The sequence below is a fragment of the Aspergillus campestris genome (assembly GCF_002847485.1).
Source record: "Aspergillus campestris IBT 28561 chromosome Unknown P168scaffold_4, whole genome shotgun sequence".
Taxonomy (NCBI): Eukaryota; Fungi; Ascomycota; class Eurotiomycetes; order Eurotiales; family Aspergillaceae; genus Aspergillus; species Aspergillus campestris.
The window spans coordinates 473,718-499,964 of NW_020194339.1; the positions used below are offsets into that span (position 1 = coordinate 473,718).

Here is a 26,247-nt window from a genome sequence, read left to right on the forward strand (position 1 = left end):
AACGGTTTAAAGATTGACTGTGAAGGACTGCGACTAGTTGCGAATAGTCGCAAGACTACAAAGCTCAGAACTTAAGAATCAAAACAACAATTTAGGTAGGAAACACAACGCAAATCAGCTACTATCTCACAATTCCACAGTATCATACTCCTTGTAGCCCGTTGCTAAGAGTAAAGACCCCCAAGCTCATAATGAACTCCTTGTACTGTCAGTATAAACCCAGTACTACCTACCTAGTCATCGGAATACAGTTCACGCATCTCCTTCGTGATTCCAGCGACTGTGTGGGCATACTCAGCGTCAATCCAAGGATCCCACTCCCAATCGATCCAGTCCGCAAATAGGCTTGCCCGTTGATTAGCTTCTTTCCATCGCAGCAATGGTGAGACGTATCCTCCCACAGTAGCGTTCATCTCTGACGCAGCAGGAGGAACTCGTCTCTGGCCAAAAGACGTAGCGGCTAGGTCGACAAACATAACCTGAGGCTGGTCGCTTGTCGGCGATGTCAAGGTGATTTTTCGCGGCTCGATGCCCATGATCGACACGCTCTTCTCGTGGAGCTCGCTTTCGAGGTCCACGATCGACCTCATCAGGTCTTGACGGAGGGACTGCTCAAAGTACTCCGGATTGGCACTTTCCATGATAAGGCCTGGGATATGCTCGATCAGAATCATCCGGACGGTCCGTGTGTGCCCTCCATCCACGGGTAGAGTCAACGAGTAGGACCCGTAGTACTTCGGGATCCGGTGACCTTGCAGATAGCGAAGGTTCGCATATGCTTTAACCTCATGGGTGTAGTCCCAGTCCAGGCAGATGAAAGGGTCGAGAGCCCCCTGCACGTCATCGTAGTAAAGCGGGTCGTACAGCTTTGCAACGAGCTTTGTGCCCTTCGGGGGAAGCGATTGCGATGTCGTTTCTAGCAACCGGACCATGAAGACCTGGGCCTCGTGGTTATTGCCTGCGTCGAAAAGACGCATGATCTGCAGGCTGACGGTGTCGTCCCCGTCTCTGCCAGGCGCCGGTGGTATCTTCACACATTGCATAACTGGGCTCAGGTGTAGCCTTTCCTGCCAGTCACTTTCGGTGATGAAGCACTCGTTGAAGTTGGCCGGCGTCGGAGCTGGAGGGATGTGAGACTTGACTTGGAATCTCCAGCCGGTCACATATGGCACCGGAGGCTTTGAACGGTTCGGGCGACGTGTATAAGAAGCCATAGCTGCTGCGAGTGGGGATCTTGGCTTGGGGAGGGGGTAGAGAAGACATGATAGCAATAAGGGAAGCTGTGTCGCGGCAGGGTCATTTTGTCCCAGCGGAATTGTGGCTTCGTCGTCAATATTTCATCATCGGCGGTGTCTTGTGAGTAGGGTTTGAGGGGTCACGCTGTAGATTTCCGTTCTTTCTTCGAGGTTCTCCTCTCTTTCCGTGCCTTTTACCCTTTACCAAGAAAGTCTATACACGGGACAAGCCTGGTACGATATAGGTCATTATAACATCATGATCTCCCTTCATAACCGTGTTCCTATACAGATACAGCGTTCAAGAGAGCTAACAGCCTAAACAAACTCTTCTTCCCCCTAGCATGCAAAGAGGTCAAAACAATCAAACTAAATGCACATAAAAGGTTAGTCAGAATACCAGGCAGTTACACACATGTTTACACACATGTGTATTCGTAGCACTGCATTTGAAGAAGATCATGAGTGCAGAAAAGGGTTCACCTACCTAAGGTAGGTCTAAGGTAGGTGGTAACTACATGCTTTAGCTCAGATGTACATAAGCCGCTATTTACATACCTGGATAGGTAGGTACCAGCTAAGGAGGCAAGCATGTATAGACTATTCACCTCATGCATACCATACACACATCTACTAATACAGCACGATCTACCTACCTACTGACCTGAGTACATATTTACCTACCTACCTACCTATCTAGGTATGTACCCATCTACGGAGTACGATCCATCTATCCATCTACCCCTGGAGAGCTCCCTCCCTCCCCACTTTCTAGTGGGAACTACATCGCTACCCCGTATTTAGTGTCCGGTAGTTATTGGTTAGCGCAATGGGTCATGGAATCACTCATGCCAGGGGCTGGACTATTTGCTTGTTTTTCATTTCATCTCTTTATTATTATTATCATTATTTGTTTGGACGTGTTTCTTTCTCCCTTGCTAGGTAGATACCTAGATAGGTAGGTAGGAATGGAGCCGCTAAGCTATCTAAAGAAGGCGGAAAGGGTTACTACGAGTAAGGCAAGTATCTATGGGTGTACGTAGGGGGTATTTTCATTGTTATGATGGATAGGGGAAACCTACCTGTCTCACAATCTTAGTCAGTGTTATGCTCTGGATTGTTTAGGACATGCCATGGTGAGATCAGATCAGGTGTTGTGTCAAGGGAGTATAGTTGTAGCATGAACATACCTTTAGCTCGTGCTGTTGACGGTGCCCCTTGTCTGGGAGACCGACAGGCGCCTACTCCCTAGGCTTGTTTCATCGGGAGACCCACGGCCTGACAGGAGGATCATTAGTTGACTGGATGATATTCACTTATTCAATAATTGGCAATGCAATTCTGGTCAATTTCTATATTTAAAATATCGGTTAGAGTGTTTACTACGGAGTACTCCGTATTCTTTTCTCAAATGAAAGAATTGAGACCGGTACGGCCATGGCGCCTGGAGTGCAGCCGGCCCCGCACTTTGTCAGAAGGATCGGAATTATGATATCCAACCCCCAGATGACATGTCTCATTGGTCATTGCCTGGTTTTCTGAGTATCAGACAGAAAGGACCTTGGATCCTCTGAGAGAGCGTCTCGCCCACCCCTCCAAAACACCAATCGTTGAAATGATTTGATATCTCTGTCTCAGTTAGTCTACCTGCAGGGATGGAATCCACCCAAAGGGGCGGTGAGCCACCAACTCCAGGAACGTGAATGCCACCACCATGGACAAACCTTCAGAGGGTGAGCTAACGGGCAAGGTCCATGTGTCTTACTCCAGCCTGTTTGGTCGCGCATCATGCAGCTAGCACGGTCGACGCACTGACTTTCCCTGGCCCGGCTGACGCCAAGGAGGGAGGAGGAGGGGGTGGTGGCGCTCACGCTCCGGGCAGAGCTCTGGCCCTATGGTCAGTACAGAATATACTATTCGTGTGCTCCCCGTAGCCGCCGCCCATCTTCCTCAAACTTCCCGTCCTCGTCCGTCATTGCTGGCCAGCCTCTCAGATGCCGGTGTTCCCATGCTGGGATTCGGGGGCTTGGGCCCAAGAACGGCGTCAGTTTCTGGCTAGCGGGCGGCAGATCCATATTGATTTGATCAGTACCTTTCGAAGTGGAGGGAGGGAGAGGGGCGCAGGCGCGATCATCTCCCCCCATTCCATGAATACGTAGTAGTTACTCCGTGGCCCGTCCGGATGAGACACTAGTCCCTAACTCTTCAACCTTTTCCCAAGATGGAGGCGACGCAGATCGGGTGTCGAAAACCGTCGAAGTCAGGCCGAATCCCACGGCCATCCATCGATCAATAACGATCATGGTCGGTTATCGAATTGGTTGAGAGGAGAAGACAGACCCGCTTGGCTGCTTGCTGATCAGGACCTAGGGCTGGGATGAAAATTACCAGTTTCTGATGGAATTTCGGAGTTGGGACTGAAATGTAAACGGGTATTGAAAAGCGCTAGGGTAAATTTGAGAATTGGGCCAGGTTCCGTCCGTCCAGTTCAGCTCCCGAGGGCTGCAAGTGTCATCCCACAGATCACGTGGTGGTCAGTGTCAGAGTTTAATGAAATGAAACAGACCGTATTCAAATTACACGGACCCGTACGGACGGATCAGCGTGGCACCCGTTCCAAGGGGACAATAAATGAAATCCATGACTGGCTTGACAATTCATTTGCTACCTTTGTGGCCCCGGTGGAGCCATGAGTTGGAGATGTTTGCCAACGCATGCCTGTCTTCGGAAAGTGGAAAGGTCAACATTCCCACCTTGATTTTCCATGATTGATTCGATACCCGCTGGTCAACTATTATTATCAACCTCTCCAACTGATACCAGCAGAGAGAAAAGAGTGGAACAGCATCGCATCGCATCGCATTTCCACCTCAGTCCTTACTGAGGGCACACCATGCTGGTTGACAGCAGATGGTTACACGTCCCATCGTCGTCAACCTTTGCATGCCCCCCGATCCACGATCTTCCCCGGTTCTGCCTCATTCAACACCTGCCGATCCACTTTTCCTGCAGTGGTTAGCTCGGTATCATGCAGGAAGGTATTATTATCTGGCTGGCCCTTGCCAGGTCCGACGGCTGTACGGACTACGGAGTCGACGGACCATACCAGTCCACCGGGGGTAGTGACCGTACGGTGTCGGACATGTATTCCCACCACATTGGAGGGTACCAGGTCCATGTAGGAGCATCTCCAAGCTGGGATCGGCCGTCAGCCACTCTGTACGAGATCAGAAATGATTCCAAGAAGAGACTTGCCCTGAAACAGGACTAGTGGAAATTTTCCAACGTCACAGTGGTTCCACCCTGAATGACGATGATTGGGACAAGGAAAAGTGGCTGCAGGAGATCCACTTTCCAGACCGATGAAGAAAGGCGATTGGAGATCAGGAGTAATGACTCGCCACCAAGCAAGCCAAGAACAGAACTCTTGTTGGTGGTTTGAACTGCCCTAAAACTTGAGCGTGACCTGATTACCATACTAGCGTCGAGTCTCGGAACCTTGGATTGACCCTTTGATGATGCTTGATAGGGTAACATTACCAATTCTTACTCTATAAGTCAAGTATGAATGGGGAAACTTACTGAAAAAAAGGAGGGAGTGTTCTGTGTATGGTAATCCATGGTATGGACATTCTTTTTTTTTTCCCATTTTCCATTTTCTTTTATTGCTATTATCAATTGATGCTCCGCCCCAGTCAAATAACCGTGTCTGCACCAAAAAAAGCCCCTCTCGCTCACTTGCCTCCCCCGTTCACTCTTCTTCCTATTTTTCACCTCTCCTTGTCCCGCCAAAGCCGCCCCATCCCATCTTATCCCATTCCACATCCCACACAACCATTTCGCATTCTCTTTCTTCCCTTTTGTCCTCCATTTTCTTCTTCCCCCCCAATCTACTTTGTTCAATAACATTTTTTATCTCGTATTTATCTTTCTCGCATTCTTTGTTTGGACGTGATTGATTTGGATCTTCCATTTTGTTGAGTCTTGTTTTTCAAAGCCTTCTACCTCTCTTGTTCTCGGTATCCCAGCGAGCTGGTCCGAGTTCGTTCTCTTCGATCTATCCATCAACCACAAGTACAACGACAATCACCAATACCTTCATCATGTCTGCTTTCTTCTATGGCCAGCAGCATCAGCAACATCCGCACCATGGCGCCGCCACTCACGCTCATCCGAACGTCCACGGCCACCTAGGGGGTCGTTCCCGACGAGCCCCCAAGATGGCTCCCCAGAATGCCCAGCGTCAGTTCCGTGGTGTCAAGAGCATGAGAGAGCTTGCTGAGGCCCCTGCTGTGACGGCTTTCCGCGCGAGATTCGAAGCTGGCCGATCTTTCGATCTGGATGATGACCTGGAGTTCTGTCCGGGTCTTCTGACTGAGGACGATGTATGTTGCCATTCACTTTCGAAAGAGATCCCGAACCCTTCGACTCGTAGATCCTCCCGTGCCAGACGCTTAACTCAAACTCAATACCTTTGAATCTTCGTCGCTAATATGAACACCGTTCAGCTCCATTCAATTCACTCGGCTTCTTCCGACCGATCGTCGCTTTCCAGTGGTTCCCCCGATACCTCGCCTCTTCAGCATCAGATTCAGCCCGTCCAGCAGGTCACCCCTTCGATCTCCCTGTCGCCTGCGTCCAACAACGCCTATGTCCATGCTGCGGTCGGGAATCTCGGTCACGCCGGCTACCAACAGCCTTCTGCTGCTGCGGCTCGCACCCGCAAGGTCATCCCCATCGTCAACCCCCAAACCGGGATGACCTTGACTAGCCCGCCGACGTCCATCTCCCCGGCTGCCCTGCAGAATGTGCACCGCCGGTGGTAAGGACCACCTACGACCAGTTGCCATTCCATCGGCAGGTCCTCCGCTCATGGCAGCGTTCGCCATTTCGTCCACTTTCTACATCATCGGGCTTCCTAACCGCGGGTCATAATCATCCTTCGCTCTACTTCCTTCTCCTTTTGTTCTTTCGACTTATCGACTTACTTTTGACGACCATCGCATCCTCTTTTATTACGACTGACAACCCTTTCTTCTTGACGAAACGCCAAACGTCAGATCATTCAGTGATTCTCTGTATATAACTACCTTCACCGATGACGACCTTTAGCACTTACATCTAGAGTGATGCTTTCGACTTCCTGCGAGCGACGGCGCCTGCTACTTCGATTTTTGCATTCTTCCACCTGTTCAACGATACCTCTCTTCTTGTTGTCTTTCGGTTAGGGAAAATCCATATCTTTCTGGCCTCGTGGATTGGTCGCGATGATGTATAGAAAGCGCGGCGACTTGCCCTCGGTGTGCGCATCTATTGTTCGGAGTTGCTTTTTTTGGTGTGTTTGGGCGACTGGCCGATGACTCGGCAGTTTTCTCTTTTTCGGATCTTTTGGGGTTAATCTTTTGGGTGGGACGGGTTTTTCACGGTTTTAGGGATCTAGAAAGGTGGAAACGATATACGTGTGCATTGTTTGGGTATGTTGAATTCGGAGTGTTTGTTTTTTTTATTCCTCTCGTTTTCTTCTTTCTCCTTTTGACTTCTCTTCGCATCTGTTTCTTTAAATACCTTTTGTTTTATTTCGTTCTTGTACATGGATCGAGGCTGGGTGGACATTCGATGCTCGGGACAAGCCTTTGAAAGCAGGAAAACAGAAAAGTCCATGGATTGGATGTGGAGTTTTGCAGGGTCTGTTACCTGTTGGTTCTATTCTCTTGACTTCCGCGTTGATTCGATCGGATGTTCATATTTGTTTTGGGGACTCCCGGCGAGTGTTGATGCCGTGTATGATTTGATTACCTTTGTGATCTCTCTTTATCCTCTCTTTTGTCTGTATGGCTAGTCGTTATTTCGAGCTTAATCGATGTCACCTCATTCCATTATTCTATTCATTCCATTGTCGATGTACCCATAACACGGTAATGACAGCTTAATAAATTATACGGCATCACAACGGAGTAGTCATCGCTATACAGCATACCGAGCATACCCCTTACCGACACCATCACATACGCAAACTCAACACCGAGACCCAAGTAAGCAAGTAACCTTAAGTTTGAATAAATGCAAAAGTATCGCAGGCACAGCCCGCATCATGCTGAAGAAGCACAAGCACGAAGCAGTAGAAGCACCAGCCAGATGTCTCATCCTCATAACACGCAATCCGCTCAAAAACCAAGTTCACCCGTATATGATGTCATACTCGGTGCGTCTTCATCCGGGTATCCCCTCCTCCCCTTTCAATCTAGCCCATCATTGCTGACCCTTTTCAATAAGTAGGTAGGATAGTAAGTAAGTAAGTAAGTAAGTAAGTAAGTACATAGCAGACATATCCTCAAGACAATTCAATAAATCTCTACATCTCTAATAAATAACCTCTTCTCCCAAAGCAAGCCAAAAGTAACAAGAAAGCCAAGAACGCGGCGAAGACAAACCTATGACGTCACGTCGACGTGGGCGAGCGGAGCGTCACTCTTCTCTCTGGGTTTCTATCAACGAGGTCCGGGAAATCAGCTTGATGTGGTTGGGCCATGGGGTCTGGATTCTGGGTCGAAGTTGTAATATTGTATTGCCGAGGGTTTGAAGGGTGGAGTTTAAATAGATGGGTTGCTTCCCTGTGGTTTTTGTGCTTCTTCACATCTTTCAACTATCGACGTCATTTAAGTTACGACCTTTACTTACTTACTACTTCCTGGTTATATCTCTGGTGAGTTATTCGACTATATAAACTATACACCACCCACCACATACATACATACCTATCCAATCAATTGAATCAATTAATCTAACCAACCCAGCAATTCCCTACCAATTTACACCTATCAACTTCTATCACAAAACACTAAAATGTCCTTCCTCGCACCCACCGTCCGCGCATCCCTCCGCGCCCTCCGCCCCCAGCAAGGCTACGCCGTCCTCTCCTCCCCGCTGCACACAACCGCCGCTCGACCGGGCCTGAAAGAATCAGATCACAGTTAGTATTACCCAATTTACCCCTCACCTTCCAGGTTCAAACTGACACTTATGTTTTTAAATCAAGACCGCGAAAACCTCGACGTCCACTACGAAGAAGAGAAGGAGGAGGGCCTCCAGCGCAAGAGAGAAGGACGGGGGCAGTGGAAGGGTGAGCTGGCTAGTAACAGTGAGGCGTCGGTATGTTCATCATTTCTTCCTATCTTCTCAAATTTCTCCTCTTTCTTCCAGAGGGGAATTAGAAGGGTTAGGATAAGCTAACGAATGACATCCACAGATCAAAGCAGACCGGGGCGATCTCGACTCAGAAGACATCACGACGTTGCAGGAGAAGACGAAGAAGGAGCTGCATAGTACCAAGAAGCAGAAGTAAAATTGATTGTTAATGTTTAATTAATTTTTTTCGCTTTCTGTCTTTTTGGGGAAATCAGGTTGTATATGATGGTGCTTTTTATTGGCTATTGGGTCTGTTCTTGTTGATGATGCCCTGTATTTTACTTTGAATTTTTATTTCGATATATGATTATGGTCCAGTGTAGGTATAGACGGTAATATAATCTGTATAGATATTCTGTATAGATAAATGAACAATGTAGACTGATGGAACAGTCGATCCCAACGCCATACATCCCGCGCCTAATTCATTAACGGCTTCGTCACAGGTGAAACAACGCCACGCGCCCCGAATTAAAAAAATAAACCCCAACTCGTGAAAACATGGCAGAGTAAAAATCACTTCAACAAAACAATCAAAATAACCAGGACAATGATGAGTCCAATAATCGTCATCATACTCCAATTGTCGCCGGCACTTCGCCGGATCTTGTCGAGTCGCCGCCGCGCCCCGTCCAGCCGGCCCTGGTGTCTGTCGACGTGGCCATCCACATCATCCAGCAGCGCAACGTGGCCCTCGAGCTCGTCCCCGATCTGGATGCTGAGCTGGTGCTGCCGCCCGATGGACTCGCCCAGACGATCTAGCTGCTCGTCCTGGTCGCGCATCGTCTGCTCGTGGTGATCGTACACCTGCTGGTTGTCCATGTTAGAGGTATCCGCGCCGTGCGGCGACGGCGAGTCGCGGTACGGCTGGAACAGGTTGTTGCGCCGGTTGAGCTCCTCCTCCTCCGCGGCAGCCGAGTCCATGAACCGCACCGACTTGCCCGGCGGGTGCTGTGGGACGGGCTGTTTCAGGTCGGGAGACGAGCTCTGGACGAACTCCGACGGGTGTAGGTGGTCGTCGTCGCCGGTCGCGTTTCCGGGCGGCGAGTGCGCCGGCGACGAAGAGGACGACACACCCCCGTGGAACTGAGATGACAGATCGCGGAACTGCGACTGCAGGTGTGAAAGCTGGTCTTTCAGGTCGGCGGCCGCTTCTTCGTCATCGGCGGCTTTCAGACGGGCCTGTTCTGCCTCCACGCTTTCGATCCCTTCCCGCATTGACTCCAGGGAGCGCGAGATCTCTCCATCTTGGCTGTTGGGTTCGAGGCTTAGTGAGATCGCCCGTTGTCGCTCCAGTAGTGAGAGCTTGATGTGATCCGCGAGGAGGAATAATTGCGATGGATTGGTCATGGTCGAATGATCGGGTGGAATGCGAGGGATCTTGGGATGGGTTTCAATAGCGAACGGAGAAGTCACACGGTTTCAGGTGAAGACGAACGAGAAGAGGAAGCTGATGGGAGGGGGTGGTTGTTGGCGCTAACGAAGGAGGCGATGCGGAGAACGGCTCACACCGTCGACCCGCTCGAACCGGATAGGTTGGTGTAGAAGAACAAAGAGGGAGAGCGTCTAACGACGAGTCATTTGAGTCGAGGGATAGTACTGGGGAGGATGCAGGGAAGATGATAATAACTGGAGAGAACGAAGATCATTGATTAGGTGACCTTCCCAGTGGTCTGTTAAGGTAGCATTGGGGCCACTTGACTATGCAGGCCTGACCGCCTTGTTGGATTGATCTGCCGCTTTCCGCCTCAGGATCCGATCATTTGCATCTGATTGACGGCTTGTCTTTCCCCCCGCAATCTTCCTTCTTTCCGACCCCCTCAGCTCACCCTTCGCTTCTCGCTTCCACTTCAGCCTCCTCTTTTTCTTTGTCTTGCTTCTTTGCTAGGGTGCCTTCATCCGCCACATCCGCCACCCTCTGCCCTTATTTTCTCCCTGTACCGCTCATGGGCTGTCCCTTGGAGCATTCGTCTCATTCTTGCTCTCTTTCGGCAACTCATCGGGCGACCCGCTTTTCCGTTATCGCGCCTTCTCTTCGGTTCGTGGTCGAGAGGGGCTCGCAAGTCCTCATGCTATAACTCGAATCGGTACGAATAGGAGATTGGAAGATCGTCTGAAAGTTCGAAGAATTTCTCGCCATGGATCCGCCGAATGACAACGAGGTGGTCGACCTCCGATCTCTCGACTACGTCTCCCGCTATGATGACCACCTCATGTGTGCGATCTGCCATTGCCCTTTCATCCGTCCAATCCGACTACAATGCGATCATGTCTTCTGCCAGAAGTGTCTCAACACCGCCATCACCAGCTTTGCGGGCTTTCGCGACGATTTCACCTGTCCCTCCTGCCGAACCCCCACCAAAGGCGTCTACCTCAATGTCCCTCGATTATTGATCAACATGTGTGACGATATCCGTGTCAAGTGTCCTTTTGCGGTGGAGGGGTGCGAGGAAGTCATGCCGCGCGGCCATGTCCAGTCTCACGTTGATAAATACTGCAACTACAGGCTGGTGGACTGTCCCAATGACCAATGTGGCAACAAGACCCGCAAGATGGATTTACATCCCGAAAAGTGTATGCATGCGCTCCATACATGTCAACACTGTGGGGATGATATCATGGAGAAGGACTACGAGGTATGCTATGTTCCTCCCGATTCTGACTTGATACATCCTGACGATTGATACCACACAGGAACACGTGCAAGAGTCATGCCCCAGTTTAGAAACAACGTGTCCGGACTGCCAGACGACCGTTTTACAGCAAGAATTTGAGGAGCACGTGAAAGCCTGTCCCGAAATGAACCACCCGTGTGCAGCATCAAAATTCGGTTGTCCTGTCAAGGTCACACGGTCTGAACTGGCTGCGCACGAGCAGGGCTGCCCCCTGGTGATGATGGGACCTTATCTCGACGCCCAGAACTCCCGACTAGGTTCCCTTGAATCGACCGTCCGCCACCTCCAGCAGCGGAATGAGATCTACGAAGATGGGCTATCCAACATTCGATCAACGTTGTTCGAGTCGTCCCGGGGAATTCCCGAGCGGGACCCGAATTTGCCACAGGAATCGCTCAACGAGGGCAGGCTATCAGGCGCCCCGGAACAACCGGAAAACGATCAGTGGATAGACCTTCCCAATGTATATTCCACCAATGCCAACACGTACCTCCTCTCGCTGCACGAATCTCTGCGGGAAGAGGTGGGGCAACTGTCCCGCGCCATTACCGATCTCGACGCACGCGCCAGCATGGCAATCATGAACGAATGTCTCCGCATCAAAGAAGACATGGCTCACACGAATGCCGCCGTCAGCAGCATTCGCATGCAAGTGCAGTGGCTTATGAACCCTCGCCTGCACCAGGCCCAGCGGATGGCCGGTGCACGCAACAGTAACAATGGCAACGGCAACACCCACGACGGTGACGACACGGCGACCGCCGGCCCCAGCAACGCAGCGGGACCGTCTCCGGGGCTACTTCGACCGCGGAGACTCAGTGACGGCGGCCGCGAGGGGACCAAACTCTAGACGGCGGCTCGTCGATGTGCAGGGCACGGCTGGTTCGACCTACGATTGATGACCACACTATGATAATAATTTACTGTTACAATAGAGATGTCCAAGGCTGGCCCGTGAGACTTCGGCCTTTTTTCCCCTTATCTTGCTTTCTGATTCCTTATGCAGTGTATCGTTAGTATAATACATTTGGTTCTGGCTGAATCATAATCAATATTCATGGGACGGTTTAGTGTGTATAAAGCCACCTTGACTTCACTATGCTGAGCTATTTGTTCCATTTTCTCCTTTTTTATACACATCCTGCTTCACTGCAACTCTCTTCTGTCGTGTCATCTAGTAGTATCCGTCAGTCAAATCATATTTGAACCCAATTGGCGTCCGGGAAGAAATACCGTAGTCGGAGTCCACTAGAGATTTGCTAACGGGTGTTTGTCTCTTTAAGCGTTGACTCCCCTGTTTGCAGCCCATACACCTGACAGCATCAACATGTCTCAACCGAAAAATACCAAGAAAACCGATCGCGTTAGGTTGGTAATACTGTTCTAGTATCTTGTATATTTATGATAAAATCATTGTCTACTAATATACTTTGCTGGCCTACGGAGTACTACTGGTGCCACACCTAACAGTAATCTTTCCCATTGAGGAATGATGATGCAAGTCGACTATTGCGTGTATCACGTGGCCTTGGCGCATCGCGTATAACATCAAGTCGAGAAATTTAGCAAATCAGCAAACATCCTGGACAGGTCGACTGAGCTGGTCGGTCTTTCCCAAAAGCTCAAAATGAAGCGAAGTATCGATGACAGTTTCCCAACCCATGGGCTCGACAAGCAAGCCAAATTGACCCACAGTTCTTCTTCTCTCACTCGCCTCCCATTAACAGAGGAGTATCTAGCACAGCTGAATATGACGACAGGGTCAAACACCACGTTCCTTCCCGCCTCAGTATCATCCATATCCCGATCTCAATCCTCTAGTCCGCGGAAGCCGAGCGAGTCCGCCTGTCGCACACAGACACTGTTCCGTGCCGGGATATATGTGGATGTGGATTTGCCTGAAGAAGTACAACATCAAATCAACATCGTCCTTGCAACGCCCCCCGCGAATGCGCCCACCCTTGAACGTTTAGCATCAGAGCTCCAGCGCGAGTCTATGGAGCTGACGGCGGCCCAAGCCGGGGAGTCTGACTGGACGGTTCTTCTGCGCGAGACCCTGAAAGGCCTGAAGTCCACAAAGTTGATGGTCGCGCTCAATAGAGGTATACTTTACCGATAAGTCTAATTTTCAGGGAACTGACACTGTACGTCCTAATAGAATGGCGACCTGACATCAAACCTCAGGTCCATCAGCCGCCAGTGTCCCGGCCTTCGGTTCCCCAGAAGCGGCTACGCGATCAAACCGGAGCTCAAGAGCCAGAGAATCCTGGAAGCAATGTAGCCTCCGAAGACCCTTCTTTCGATCAATTGGCACGACCCACAGATGTGTTGGGCTCAGTTGGGCCAGGGACAGCAACCCTGCCGGTGCAGCCTGGGCCGATGCCGATTACTCCATTCACGTTGAAGAACCCCCGTCCCGACATATCAGTGGGGATCTCAGGTCAAGGGCTTGCAACTACATTACAGTCCCGACAGGTCAGAAATGGCAAATACCTGTTGAATGATCTTCAGGAGACCGGCGAGCTTATCAGCGATCCCGGGTTGACCCCACTCAATTTACGCTTTCCGTTCTTCCTTGTCGAAGCAAAATCCGGTGCAACGGGCGGTAATCTCTACCAAGCACAGAATCAGGCAGCAGTAAGTGGTGCTTCGGCGATAGAAGTTCTCAAGGCGCTTTACCAAAAATCTGAAGGGCGAAGACCATCAAATACGGCCTCCCCAGCTGTCGGAGGCACCATGTGCCAGCTGCTAACCTTCTCTGCAACCACCGAGGGGCCTATCTGCGAGCTCTGGGCTCACTTTTGGGATGAGGCCAACGACAGTCATTACATGGCCAATATTGACACATGGCGGACGACATGCCGTGATAAAGCATTCGATTTCGTTTCCAAGATCTCTACCATATTGAACTGGGGCTCGGCGACATTTCATAACGCAGTGGTTGAGCATTTGACTCTGTTTGGTTTTGATGGGGCCAGTACCTCGGCTTGATACCCATGTTTGCCTTGGTGAGCGTCGTAGAATTCTTTTCCCTTGTCGGTGTCGCTTTCATTTCCATTTTATTAGACTATTTTCTACCTTCAAATAGCAGGCCAAGTCGGTAAAGCGAACAAAGATTGTCCCATACTGCTCCATACTGACTATGCTGCCAACTTCGCTAATTACCACCAATAAACCAACGTGACGTAGCAGACCGCCAAGCCAACCAGCCACCTACAACTTTGTATGACTTTCACTTACAGCCAATGTGTATGGTTTTTTTATTCCGTGGAACTAACAGAAACGACTTGAAACCGCGTTATCAACTACCTTGGTCCTGAGGGCCAATTCCTCAAACTTAGTAACGATGAGGTTACCTCTCCCATACTTCCGCACCATTAGACACATGAGGTTAAACTACACAGAGCCACCCACCTGGCACCTCTCCCAGCGCAGGACAGCAACATCTTTACAAACCTCCCAGCCACACGTGTTCCCAACGTCGGGATTCATTACATTAGATTCTTCAACGAAGTTCGAAGGAGGAACTCTCCCTGATTACATGAAGGAGAGCTTCTACCCAGTCCATATCGGGGAAGTCTTCAATTCCCGATATCAAGTTATCACCAAACTTGGCTTCGGCTCGTCGTCGACTGTCTGGCTCTGTCGAGATCTGCGGTAAGTGGGGGACCCTTTGTTGTTGAGATAAGATATGGGCTGATATCGCAGAATGTGAGAAATGCTATCTAGTCCTGAAAGTGCACGTTCGAACTCAGCGGAAGCTCCCAGAAGTCGACATTTCGAACCACTTGAGAGCTAACTATGACGCTCGCGGTGTCCAGAGATACCTTCGGCTAGTCATCGACTCGTTTGAAGTTCCTGGGCCGCATGGAGTGCATCCATGCCTCCTATATGAGCCCGCTGGTGTAGATATCCGTGATTATATACACTGTCTTGAGGGCGATGCGTTGCCGGAGAATCTCCTTCGACCTACCCTTCGATTTGTCCTTATTGCCCTTGATCACCTTCACAAAGCCAGGGTTATCCATACGGGTTAGTAAATAGCACTAATGACCGACTACTTGGGGGTCCTTTCTTATTAATCTTAGATGTCCAGCCCAACAACGTACTTCTAGGCATCGATGACGAGTCAATCCTTGCTGAAATGGAAGAGGATGAGATCTCCGACCCCGCTCCTCGAAAGCAGCTGTGTGATCGCACGATCTTTGCCACCCGTGCGATGCCTTTAACAGGCGGCGAACCGGTTCTTGCTGATTTGGGAGAGGCGCGATTTTCTGATGGTAAACAAACTGGTCTTATCATGCCGAGTGTATACAGGGCGCCGGAAGTGATGTTGGGTATGACCTGGGATAACAAGGTCGGTATATGGGCTTTAGGCCAGATGGTAGGCATGTCGACCAGGTTTTTCTGATATTCATTGACATTTTCTGTCGCAGGCATGGACATTGTTCGAACAAGGACATCTTTTCAAGAGCAGCTACAGTCTCGAGAATGAGACCGGCTCTGCCCGGCGGTTTGCGGAAATGATTTCTCTTCTGGGACCACCTCCAGTTGAGTTCCTCGCGCGAAGCGAAGGGAGTTTCAAGTTTCGGGACAGGAATGGTAAGCATACTTATACTAACTTTACATGTGCTCGCGAGTTTTTTTTATCTGATTAATCTTTGTTATATAGGTGTTTGGAAGCCCTCCCAGGAAATTCCAGAACAGTCTCTGGAAAGCCGAGAATCCCGTCTCGAGACTCATGGTAAAGCGATTTTCCTCCGGTTTTTACGAAAGACGTTGCACTGGGTTCCTGAAGAAAGACCAACCGCGGAAGAGCTGCTTTTGGATGAGTGGATTAGGGGGGATGATTATTGAATGTTGATATAATATAATCTTTTCCAGACGGGTTTGTTATGGCGTATCTTTTTTTATTTTTTTTATTCTTCACAAGAGCAACATTATCGTGTCTGTAGCTTTAGCTATGTATTGGACGAATTCAACATAGAAAAATGATAACGCACCTTCTTCCACCACAACAACTGCAGTGCAATGTTTTTTTTTTATATATATTATATTCTCTTACGGTATGAGTAAACATAGTAAATAAAGGTGGCGGAAGGGGAAAAAAAGGAAAAGAAAAAAAAGATCAAGCCCAACGCGGGGGTCGAACCCGCAACCTTGAGATTAAGAGTCTCACGCTCTGCCGATTGAGCTAGCCAGGCAGTACTTGATGGAGGGAAATTCCTCTTATGGATATATATGGACAAAGTAAACTGCTTCCCTTCCACTCCAATGGTGAAAAAGAAAGACGAAGAAAGAAATATCAATACCTAATTAACTTTGCTACATATGTATGATATAATATGTGTAATAAATTATAGAGTAAAACATAAACTCAGCAGTACATCTTATTTGACATTGTATAAAGTATAGTATGGTGATGGTAGTATTGCCCACTATTTCACTATATATATCTTCGTTGTCCCCGCCGCCCGACATGCCTACTATACTTGCCTATTGTTTGCATGCAACTAACCAGGTTATAACAATATTCATGCAGTCAACAAACACCCCATTCTCACATATCCTTGTCTGTCGTTACTTCTATACATGCTGTCTAGCTACCGTTGAGAGAACTGATGGAAAACAGTAAAAACGATGAAGAACTTGGTGATATTCTCTTCTATGCAAGGTTGCGACTGGTTGCAAGAATTATTGAAACACGAATGGCAAATGGTGTGTGAAACGCTCTGCAAGTCAGCTGACATGCTAGCTGATTGTAGTCACTTCCATAGCTACAATACCTACCATGTCAACCAATGCTTGCATAAAAGGTCGGTCTGAGCTCATCATCCGGCACCCCAACCTTTGGTGCATTGGCCCGCAGAAGCACAAAGCGAAAGTCACGAAAGGGCCCAAAGAACCCTCTGACATCGATCTCAATTACCTGCCCATGCTCAGATGTCTCAGCAGAAGACATCCTCGCTCAAAACTTATTTTGACGAGCTAGAAGAGACCAACGGCGATGACGAATGCAAGGCCTGGTTAAGTAGAGCTTTTGACTCGAAAGTTGAACTGGCCGCCTTCGTCGCCGTGCGGCGGGAAGAAGGGGGAGCTGGAAAATAAGTTGGATTTCTCAAGGGTTCCTTCAACATGAGCTTCCGCTTCAGCTTCGACGATGGACGGCCGGATGTCATTATTCGGTTTCCAAAGCCCGGGCACACGGCTACCGCTTATAGGGACGAAAAAATCGTGAATGAGGTTGAGTTCATGGAATATCTCCGCCAACACACTGATATCCCCATCCCTCGTGTGCACAGCTGGGGCCTAACTGCCGAGAGTCCGCAACGCCTTGGTCCATTCATCATCATGGATTATGTCGATGGTACACTTTTATCGACTATCTTGAAACAACCCGATCAAGAAGATATGGTACTGAACCAGAACGTCAACAGCACAACACTAGACAAGATCTATGATCAAATTACCTCATACATGTTCCAGCTTTCTCGACTGACGTTTACTGGTATCGGGACCATCTCGAGGGACCGTGGTTCAAGTGCTACATGGAACGTTGCCGGAAGACCTCTAACGTACAACATGAACGAGTTAGCCACTGTCGCCGGCTACCCTGTTGAACAATTTCCAAACGCGCCGTTTGACCGCGCAAGCGATTTTCTGAGGTCGGTCGCAAATGAGCACTTGACCCACCTTCGGACCCAGCGCAACCTTGCCGACGATGCTGAAATCGCTCAGCAGCGGTTCATTGCCCGTCATCGGTTCGCGCAGCTGATTTCAAAGTACTATCCCGAGGACTGCGGGCTATCTATACCCTTCTGCGACGACATGCGACCCTCAAAAATGCTTGTCGACCCAGAAACACTCCAGATCACCGCCGTTCTCGACTTCGAGTACACGAATTCCATGCCAGCGGAATTAACGTATGATCCGCCCTGGTGGCTGTTGCTCTCTGGGCCAGAAATGTGGCTTGAGCACTGCGCGATGGATGAGTTTGTGACTCTTTACGAGCCTCGAATGGAGCAATTCTTGCGAGCGTTAGAGCGAGTGGAAATTGAAAGGGCATCAGAGGTCAAACAACCCAGTAGTGGACCGCCTCTCTCTGCCCGTATGCGATTCATGGAGGACTGGGCGATTTTGGTTCGACTATGCGGCAAGAAAGAGCTTCGACGTAGACACCATCTATTGGGCTGCATTGCATAATGGCGATGACGATGCGGGGGTTGAGTTGCTTGATGATAAGGCGCGTGCAGAGATGGAGCTATTTACGCAGACTAAGATGGAGCAGTTGAAGGCATATAAGGAGGAGTGTACTGCTCGCTTTTCATCGGAGACATAGAAGGTGTTTGGAAAGGATGGTATACCACTCGACTACAAAAGATACCATGACGCTTTGCGCTCTGTGAGTCAATCTTACAACATCTAATCGGGGGATATGTAGCGATAATATCTGTCAGATCGTCCACCAACGTCATTGATTTCCCTTATTTTTCATCAAGCAACATGTTCGTTGAGGACCTGGCCATCCCTATCACCGCGGGTAGTTCGTTCTGCAGGTGTATCCTCCTCAACGCCAGATATCAAGCAGAACGCGGGAAACATATTAGGGCATATAGAATGTCCAGTTTCCAAAAAAAAAAAAAAAAAAAAAAAAAAAAAAAAAAAAAAAAAAAAAAAACAGACGGTATCTCTGTAATGTCTCCACGAGGATACATACGCGCCGACGCCAACCCATCAAAGTAAGACCCAGCGCCAAAGGATGGTTTCGATTGTGGATGCAGCGTATGAATCTCATGATGACAGCAAGATCACAAAAAACAAGGCATTGATAATTTCTCGATGGTCGACAGAATGCCTTATTAAGGGGATACATGATTTCAAAATCAACATCCCAGTATCTGTCGTTATCTTTCTCCCTTGTCAACTTCCTGTTATTGACCTCATAGGACAGGCGCCGGGTACGATGATGAAGCCCTTCTTTACCACCTATTTCTCGAGGAAATCAGGTACTTTGGTCGGAAGAGACTTGCGTCTGGCGTTGAAAACCGCGAACGTGTGGTGTGGTCCACATTGTTTGTCAATGGCAGCTGGACACTAAACACCCCTGGCGACCGAGGCCGCCTATATCTAATAGAATGAGGGGTTAGTCGGTGGCAAGTCCACACCCACCAGGGGGGCAATCACTCACAGATAGCATCCATGGCGCTCGCCACCAACATGTTACATTAACTTAAGCTGCCAAGCATCCTGGGGTCTCGATTTTTAGTCGAGATCACTTCCATAGTACGGAGTCGCCGATGGAATTGCCAAGTCACGGAAGGCAATCCGACAGGACACGGCACCATTAGATATCTCGCTAATACAACTCATGAGGCCTATCGACACACGCGACATCAGCCATGCAGCTCATGACGCGATTCGGGCGTGCCGCTCACAAGCTGCACGCCGTTCAGTGGATACCATCGTCTGTGAACAATCCGGCCTAACGGTCCGCCCGATCCAACCAATATAGGCCCTGAAGACATACAGATTACGCGATAGATCCACGCTAAGGTCACCCGAATCGGGGTAGATCTCCAATGGACGGGACGGGACGAGAGCGGGGGCGCTGAAGCAATTGGGGCATCCAATCAAACGCAATGGCATTTGAAAAGACCCACCGCAGGATATGCTTGCCAAGTCTACACTCGCAGCCAGTTTGGCGAGCTTGGCTAAAAATCATGTCTCAAGTAGCTGCTTCATTGGACCTGGGGTCCGGTGGGGCTCGTTTATAGAATGAGGGCCTATGGCCGCAGCCCAGCCCAGACTCAAACTCAGCCAGCCACACTGAGGGGTTGTTGTTCGGAAGACGACAGAATAAGGCATTTCTCGTCGATGATAGGTTAATGTAAGAGCATGAGATCGAGTGCGAGGCGGGGAAAGTGGAATTAACCGCAGCAAGATATGCTTCGGGGCGTCCCGTTGATCTGCATGACTACGTAGACCGGAGGGTCAGAGTGTGGATACTTTTTCCATTGAACAGGTCAGTGACTGGTCCACACGGCCAATTTTGCACAGCATCTGTGTGTCGGGCGACTATGACGAGGCAATATAGTCATGGATGGACTGACGAAAACAGCAGAGGAGAGAGGGGAGGTGCATTGTTGACCTTAACCATCACCATGCATATGCACTGCAACACTGCATGGCCGAATAGCTGAAACATCCATACACTATGCATGCCCGCGGAGATTCAAGATTCAACTGGGAAACACTGGGATATAACGTCAATTGGCTACCTTTGCGCCGCTTCTAGTATGTGTCTACGCGTTCACCATTTCCCCCGCTTTCTTGCAGGAGGGTGGATGAGATCCAGATAGCAACACGCCTGAAAAAGTGTTGCGGGACTATTCACTTTCAAAGGAGGTCCAGTCTTCAGCCTAAATCAGTTTAATGGATGTCGATGCCCGGATAGTTATATAAGGGGACACTGCCCATCCATTGACAAGTCCTGGACATCACTCAGATACTTCAATACAGCAAGAGCAAAACACTACCATGGATGCAACCTCCTCTTACCTTACGGCCCCACAGTATGGCTATGACTTTGTGCTATCGACCACGCAGGCTAGCATCAATGCCAACCTTCTCCAATACCTCGACGAGTCCGATCAACCCGAGCAGTACATCTGCTACCTGGCCGATCCAGCCACCGGCAATCCGTCGGAGCAGATCACTCTCGAAGATCTGATTGCCAAAAGTGGATTCAATCCTTTTGATATCCCGGAACAGACAGAAGCCACGTTGGACGCCATTAAAGCATTGACTGCGCAACGCTTTCTCGTTGGCGTCCGTATCAGGATTGGCCTGCCACCGGATGTTGATTTCTCGAAGCTACCCCCGGTAGTCACACTGGGTGACGATGTGAAGCAGGTCCGCTTCAACATGCTCTGCGCAGACTTTACTGTCATCCAGAACTCCCCCCCCAACGGCTGGGGTGGGGAAGGGCGATGGGACGTCTGGACTCAACCCGACGGCGACTTTTGGTCTGTCTCGACCAATGTGAACCTGAAGATTGCGGACCTGGACAACGAACTCGACACTCCGTACTTCCGGAAACATCCAAAGGAACAGCAAGCGATTCTGGACCAATTGAAGAACCTCTCCGGCAGCGCATTTAGTCTCCAACAGCTGCTCTTTGACCTGGACAACGCCTCCCTGCAGAACAACATCGGCTTTGGCGGCATCGACCCGGCATCCAATGCCTACGTAATCCTCCAGAAAAGCTTCATCAACCTCTGGGCCGCGGCTGCAGCTGAAAAGGGACAGCCACTTGTCTCGGTTGTCGCTGTGAATCAGTCGACCGACCCAAGCCAGCTGCAGTTGACAGACTTTGAGCGTGCAATCAACCCACCTAGAGACAACAGTGGAAATGTCATCACTTCGCCAACCCAGAGCCAGGCTGATGCAAGCACCATTGATCACCTCAGTGCTGTCAATCACAACACCTTGCCCCAGCCATCCCCATTCCAGTGGAACTGGTTGCGAACGGACCAGGTCACGGACTTCAGCGGTGTCATAGCCATCAATCGAGGGACTTATGCTAATTTTCTCATGAACCAGCTGGTCCCTGAAATTAAACAGACATGCCTCAAACCCGATGTCTATGTCTGGAACACGTTTGCGGAACCCCATTTCAGTATAAAGCTCGACGCTTTCAACAGTCCCCAAATAGCGAAAGTAACAGATTCTGGGAAAGACATCATGCGCATTGAATATACCGCTGGCGATTATGACGACTCACACAAATGGTTAATGTATTCTGGGTGTAGCGTCAGGTCTTCATACACCTGTGATGTGTCCGTGAACTCTGCCAGTGTCACTGTCAAGCAGCGTTTGACGATTTACATCTGGCTCAAGTTTGATCAAACCACTTCAGAGGCTAATGTGGTTGACAAAATTCTCACCGATGACTACAACTTGACTGTCACGCAAGATGGCGCTTTGAAGCTTGCCCACAGCGGGAATAAAATAGAAGACTACTCGCAGTCAGGCAGCCTGGACGGGTTTTCCAATTGGTTCGTTGATTTGAATAGTATAATCGACGATGTCAAAAGCTGGGCCAACAATATCGCTACTATATACGACAAGTCCATCGGCTTTGATAACTTACAGAGTTTCATCTTTCCTGGATCAAAAGTCTTCACCTACAAGAGTCCCGAGTTCTCAGAGTATCAAGACCTAGTGTGTCCAATCACCTATGTTGACACTAGTACTAGGCGTCTGGGTGCGGGAAATGGCAAGACACGCCCTCGTCATTCGCTACAAATGCTGCAAGCCACAGCTTCAAGCGAGCCGTTCACTCTCACTGCATCCACGGATCTGATAGAAAATTACCTCCAAGGCCGTTTCGTGTCGCCTACCGGCAAGTTTGAGGCGTTGCAGACAGCCGACGGCCATGGCCTTGTCTTTTCGACTGACAATGAAGGCGTCTTCCACGTCATTGAAGAGCAACTGCAAAGCACGGCCGGGTGGACCGTAACCGACCTCTCGACATCTCTCATAGGAACACAATTTCCTGGGAAGACAGACGCCCAGGTGAGCACCTTTGACGTGGGGCAGAGTGTGGTGAACGGCAGCATTTCACTGGCAATGGCTGTTCGATCCGACAATACCGATACCCTCTTTGTCTCGCTGGGGAATTCCAACTCGAAGACAGCTTGGATCCAGAATCCCAGCTGGACTCGGGTCCCATTCGACGCGGCAGGAAGCTCTTCCACCAGTACCACTATCCGGAGCATTTTCTTCGCCGAGGCCAGTGGCAGCAAAGACTATCTCATCGTGGACATTGATCGCTCTCCTACATCTGCAACCAAAGAAATCGAGCGATACTATATCGACATGACAAAGGCCAATGGCCACTACTGGGTCAAGCACGACGTGCCAGTTGATATTTCCAGCGGAGACTATCAGAGTTGCATTGGGAGAGTCAAGAAGGGCCGTGTCGACGGAGTGTACACATCTGGTCAAGTCGAAGGATCCCCCCAGTTGGTTTATGTTCCCATCGTCAACGTTTACGGAGACACAGCTCCAGCTCCCCGGCGGTTACAGCTGCCGAACGGCGCCGTGCCTTCTGCCATAGCATCCGCTCGAAACGGCCCTGATGCTGTACCAGACCTGCGGGCCACGACAGACCTCTACGTGACCAGCGAGTCAAAGCTATACTGGTTTGCAGCCGACACGCAGAAAGATGGCAGCTCCGGCACTCTGCTACTGGAGGACGATGTCTTCTCCCAAACGACGACCCTGATCACCACGACGCACGCCGGCGTCACAACCATCTGGGGCAAAAACGGAAACAACCAAGCCTACTACCTCTCGTGCCCAACCAGCCAGATTGCCCTCCCGGGCTCGTGGAGCGTTCCCGTTCCCCTTCTCACCGGCATCGAACATCTTTCCGCGTATGTCAACAGCGTCGATGGCGGCAAGACGGTGTTTGCATCTGGAGGAAACGATCTCTTCAAGATCGAACAAGCCAGTCTCACGGGCTCGAAATTGTGGAAGCCCCAGAAGATCTCTATCGCAGCACACCCGGAACAGAAGGCGATTCCCTTCAAGTCGTATACCTCCACGCTCCAGGTGACCGACGAGAACGACCTTCCGGCCGACAAGGCAACGGTGAGCATCACCACAACCGCGCGTACGCCGGTTTTCATCAACGGTCTCTACTACGTGTTGAGCCCAACGCCTGTCCAGATCGTGACGGATAGGACCGGGTCCGTGACTGTGGTGGAGGCAACGGAGGATATCAATGCCACGGTACTCACGGTGACTTGCAACGGAGGGTCTCCGCAAGAGGTCAACCCAATGCAAAAATCATTCGATAAACTGACTTCTCTCACCTCCGAGGACGCTCTTCGTGGTGCAACCGTGCCCAAGACTCTCACAGCCGGCGGAGTGGTGGGCTCTGTATCGTCTGTCCCTATCGTGGATGCATCGACCAGCTCCGAGGATCTTCAGGGAGTCGCTGCGGGATTGGATCATCTGCGAGATGCCTATACAGAAGCGCAGTCGCAGCCGGGCTCATCCCTCGATGGCTTCAACAAGGGTGTGATCCCCGCCACTCTGTTCTACTCATCCGGCCCAGCGAGGGGTCTAGGTGATGCAATCGCAATCGCAGCCGGAGACGTATTCCAGTGGCTGAAGTCTGGAGTCGAGCACGTTGTCGATATCATCAAAGACGCCGCAACCGATACCTGGCATTTCATTGCACGGATCGCGGGCAAGGTCTACAGCGCCGTTCTCGATACCGTGGAGGCTGTTATTGGCGCCGTTGAATGGGTTTACAATGTGATCAAAACGGCCATCGAAGACTTGATTCGTTTCATCCAGTTCCTGTTCGAATGGGACGATATCAGCCGCACCAAGCATGCCATGGCGAACATTGCTCGACTGTACGTTCAGGCCCAGGTAGAGGCTATTCCCGACGCGAAACAGTCTTTCAATTCAGGAATCGCCAGTCTGAAAGAAACTCTGGCAACCTGGGCAGCCACGGATTACTCCGCACTTGGTGACGCGGCGTCGAAGCCCGCTTCGTCGAGTGCTTCCAATCCATCCAAGGGCCAAACGTCTGGCTCCCAATTACTGGCACACCACTTCCGCAATAACGCCGAGAACCTGACGATCAAGGGTGACACGCGTGCCCTGAAAGGCATCGAGGACGGTGCGCAGGAGATCATCGATGTGCTTCTCGCATCCCTGTCCAAGGAAGAGACCGTCCTATCAGAAACCTACACCCAACTAAAGGACCTCGCCAAGAAGTTCAGCGACATGAGCGTCGAAAACGTGCTCAAGCAGCTCCTTCTGATCCTAGGCGACGCCGTCCTCGACAGCACCCAGGTGGTAGTAGACGCCCTCATGGACGTCCTGCACAGCCTCGCAAAATCAGCCATCGCCCTCCTCGACACCAAGATCCACATCCCCGTCATCTCAGACATCCTCAACGCAATCGGCGTCCCCGACATCTCCTTCCTCGACCTCTTCATGTGGATCACCGCCGTAGGCTTCACCCTCGTATACAAGATCGCCAAAGGCGAGGCCCCATTCCCCGACAACAACGACACCAAGCGAATCACCTCAGCGACATCCTGGTCCGAGCTCGCCTCCCTCTTCTCCCAGCCCGCCGAGCTCGCCTACACAACCACCAAGGACAAGAGCGAGAGCGACACCCCAATCCACCCAACAAGCATCCTCCCGCAGAGCGCGCAAGACCCCGTCTTCATCGGCGGCCACGCCACAGCAGGCTTCATCGTCCTCATGGCCGACTTCCTCAACGTCTTCGAAGCCGAAGCCCCAACCGGCGACAACGTCTTCTCCATATCCGCCGCGATAGCAGGGATCCTCGCCGCCGCCTTCCAAGGCAGCACGGACTTCCTGGTCCCCAAATACCCCGTCACCAACCTAGCCGTGAGAGCCGTCAGCTACGCAACGCTGACCAGCACCATCGCAGCGAAGCTCATCTTCTGCGGCCCGGGCCAGAAGCTCTTCGCGGCCAAGTGCCAGTGGTTCGCGGTCGCCGACGGGCGCGCGACGGGCGCCATCGTGAACTCCGTGCTGGTCATCCCCGCGCTGTGCGTGTCCGGCTGGCACTTCCACGAGCTGAGCCAGATGCCGGAGTCGGATCAGCGGTCCGCGGCTATTGTGGGCGAGGTGTCGAATTTGACGTCGTATGTTTCGCGCATTGCGTATGCGACTGCTGTTAATGATTACGAGGAGACGACGAGGCAGGTGGCTATTGGGGTTATGGCTGTTAGTAATGTTGCGACGGCGGGGTTGCAGACTGCGGAGGCTTTTCTTTCTCAGTAGGGAGGATGTTGCTATTGTTATGTAGTCTTGTATCCTAAGCCTTGGTTGTTTGTTGGTTGGTGATCTTTCCTGGTTTCGCCTCCTATCATTCCCTAGGTCCATGTTTTTGTTTGTTTGTTGGTTTGTTGGTTTGATATTCCACTGGATTATTTACCTGAAATGAACTCTTTATTGCCGTTGCTGTATTAGACATTCTTTAGTAGAAAGAGCCTTAAATTACCTTAAGACAAGTACTAAGTCCTCCCTCGAGCTATTTGTATTCTGACCCCGAATTCCGCTGCTCTTACCTCTTTGGCCGTCGGCATTGG

The 26,247-nt window shown here is 50.5% G+C and overlaps 9 protein-coding genes and 1 non-coding gene across 10 annotated transcripts; 7 read left to right on the forward strand and 3 right to left on the reverse strand.

Moving 5' to 3' along the window:
* Window positions 1-70: 70 nt before the first annotated feature.
* On the reverse strand, window positions 71-1,909 carry P168DRAFT_303278 (uncharacterized protein; the record flags this gene model as incomplete). The annotated part of the gene is made up of 4 exons (XM_024838735.1): window positions 71-1,238; window positions 1,663-1,722; window positions 1,794-1,812; window positions 1,896-1,909. 4 exons carry the CDS (start codon window positions 1,907-1,909, stop codon window positions 234-236), a joined length of 1,098 nt encoding a protein of 365 aa, XP_024694081.1. The 3' UTR covers window positions 71-233.
* Window positions 1,910-5,338: 3,429 nt separating this feature from the next.
* On the forward strand, window positions 5,339-6,061 carry P168DRAFT_317014 (DUF4452 domain-containing protein; the record flags this gene model as incomplete). Its single annotated transcript, XM_024840067.1, has 2 exons — window positions 5,339-5,620; window positions 5,744-6,061. 2 exons carry the CDS (start codon window positions 5,339-5,341, stop codon window positions 6,059-6,061), a joined length of 600 nt encoding a protein of 199 aa, XP_024694082.1.
* Window positions 6,062-8,023: 1,962 nt separating this feature from the next.
* Window positions 8,024-8,617, forward strand: P168DRAFT_288953 (uncharacterized protein). The gene is made up of 3 exons (XM_024836903.1): window positions 8,024-8,205; window positions 8,272-8,384; window positions 8,482-8,617. Exons 1-3 carry the CDS (start codon window positions 8,079-8,081, stop codon window positions 8,575-8,577), a joined length of 336 nt encoding a protein of 111 aa, XP_024694083.1. The 5' UTR covers window positions 8,024-8,078; the 3' UTR covers window positions 8,578-8,617.
* Window positions 8,618-8,750: 133 nt separating this feature from the next.
* Window positions 8,751-10,067, reverse strand: P168DRAFT_266028 (syntaxin family protein). Its single transcript, XM_024834941.1, has one exon. The coding sequence runs from the start codon at window positions 9,768-9,770 to the stop codon at window positions 8,937-8,939; it is 834 nt and encodes a 277-aa protein (XP_024694084.1). The 5' UTR covers window positions 9,771-10,067; the 3' UTR covers window positions 8,751-8,936.
* Window positions 10,068-10,233: 166 nt separating this feature from the next.
* P168DRAFT_266033 (putative TRAF-like signal transducer) lies at window positions 10,234-12,151 on the forward strand. Its single transcript, XM_024834942.1, has 2 exons — window positions 10,234-11,056; window positions 11,115-12,151. Exons 1-2 carry the CDS (start codon window positions 10,559-10,561, stop codon window positions 11,943-11,945), a joined length of 1,329 nt encoding a protein of 442 aa, XP_024694085.1. The 5' UTR covers window positions 10,234-10,558; the 3' UTR covers window positions 11,946-12,151.
* A 694-nt stretch (window positions 12,152-12,845) lies between these two features.
* Window positions 12,846-14,086, forward strand: P168DRAFT_232923 (uncharacterized protein; the record flags this gene model as incomplete). Its single annotated transcript, XM_024833349.1, has 2 exons — window positions 12,846-13,197; window positions 13,254-14,086. The coding sequence occupies 2 exons, from the start codon at window positions 12,846-12,848 to the stop codon at window positions 14,084-14,086; spliced, it is 1,185 nt and encodes a 394-aa protein (XP_024694086.1).
* A 355-nt stretch (window positions 14,087-14,441) lies between these two features.
* On the forward strand, window positions 14,442-15,952 carry P168DRAFT_280421 (kinase domain protein; the record flags this gene model as incomplete). The annotated part of the gene is made up of 6 exons (XM_024835866.1): window positions 14,442-14,752; window positions 14,785-14,806; window positions 14,851-15,127; window positions 15,184-15,479; window positions 15,532-15,697; window positions 15,768-15,952. The coding sequence occupies 6 exons, from the start codon at window positions 14,442-14,444 to the stop codon at window positions 15,950-15,952; spliced, it is 1,257 nt and encodes a 418-aa protein (XP_024694087.1).
* A 274-nt stretch (window positions 15,953-16,226) lies between these two features.
* On the reverse strand, window positions 16,227-16,299 carry P168DRAFT_t86. The gene has a single exon. It is a non-coding gene; the product is annotated as a tRNA-Lys (tRNA).
* Window positions 16,300-16,607: 308 nt separating this feature from the next.
* Window positions 16,608-18,434, forward strand: P168DRAFT_309811 (phosphotransferase family protein; the record flags this gene model as incomplete). Its single annotated transcript, XM_024839333.1, has 3 exons — window positions 16,608-17,170; window positions 17,219-18,132; window positions 18,167-18,434. The coding sequence occupies exons 1-3, from the start codon at window positions 17,039-17,041 to the stop codon at window positions 18,432-18,434; spliced, it is 1,314 nt and encodes a 437-aa protein (XP_024694088.1). The 5' UTR covers window positions 16,608-17,038.
* A 4,063-nt stretch (window positions 18,435-22,497) lies between these two features.
* P168DRAFT_288959 (uncharacterized protein) lies at window positions 22,498-26,109 on the forward strand. The gene has a single exon (XM_024836904.1). The coding sequence runs from the start codon at window positions 22,727-22,729 to the stop codon at window positions 25,937-25,939; it is 3,213 nt and encodes a 1,070-aa protein (XP_024694089.1). The 5' UTR covers window positions 22,498-22,726; the 3' UTR covers window positions 25,940-26,109.
* The last annotated feature ends 138 nt before the right edge of the window (window positions 26,110-26,247 follow it).

Bases quoted from the DNA above. Each gene is read 5' to 3' on its own strand.
- P168DRAFT_266033 (XM_024834942.1), top strand. From the start codon at position 10,559: ATGGATCCGCCGAATGACAACGAGGTGGTCGACCTCCGATCTCTCGAC. The intron at 11,057-11,114 runs GTATGCTATGTT...GATACCACACAG, and splicing joins TCATGGAGAAGGACTACGAG to GAACACGTGCAAGAGTCATG.
- P168DRAFT_288953 (XM_024836903.1), top strand. From the start codon at position 8,079: ATGTCCTTCCTCGCACCCACCGTCCGCGCATCCCTCCGCGCCCTCCGC. The intron at 8,206-8,271 runs GTTAGTATTACC...TTTTAAATCAAG, and splicing joins CCTGAAAGAATCAGATCACA to ACCGCGAAAACCTCGACGTC. The intron at 8,385-8,481 runs GTATGTTCATCA...TGACATCCACAG, and splicing joins CTAGTAACAGTGAGGCGTCG to ATCAAAGCAGACCGGGGCGA.
- P168DRAFT_266028 (XM_024834941.1), bottom strand. From the start codon at position 9,770: ATGACCAATCCATCGCAATTATTCCTCCTCGCGGATCACATCAAGCTC.
- P168DRAFT_288959 (XM_024836904.1), top strand. From the start codon at position 22,727: ATGGCTGTTCGATCCGACAATACCGATACCCTCTTTGTCTCGCTGGGG.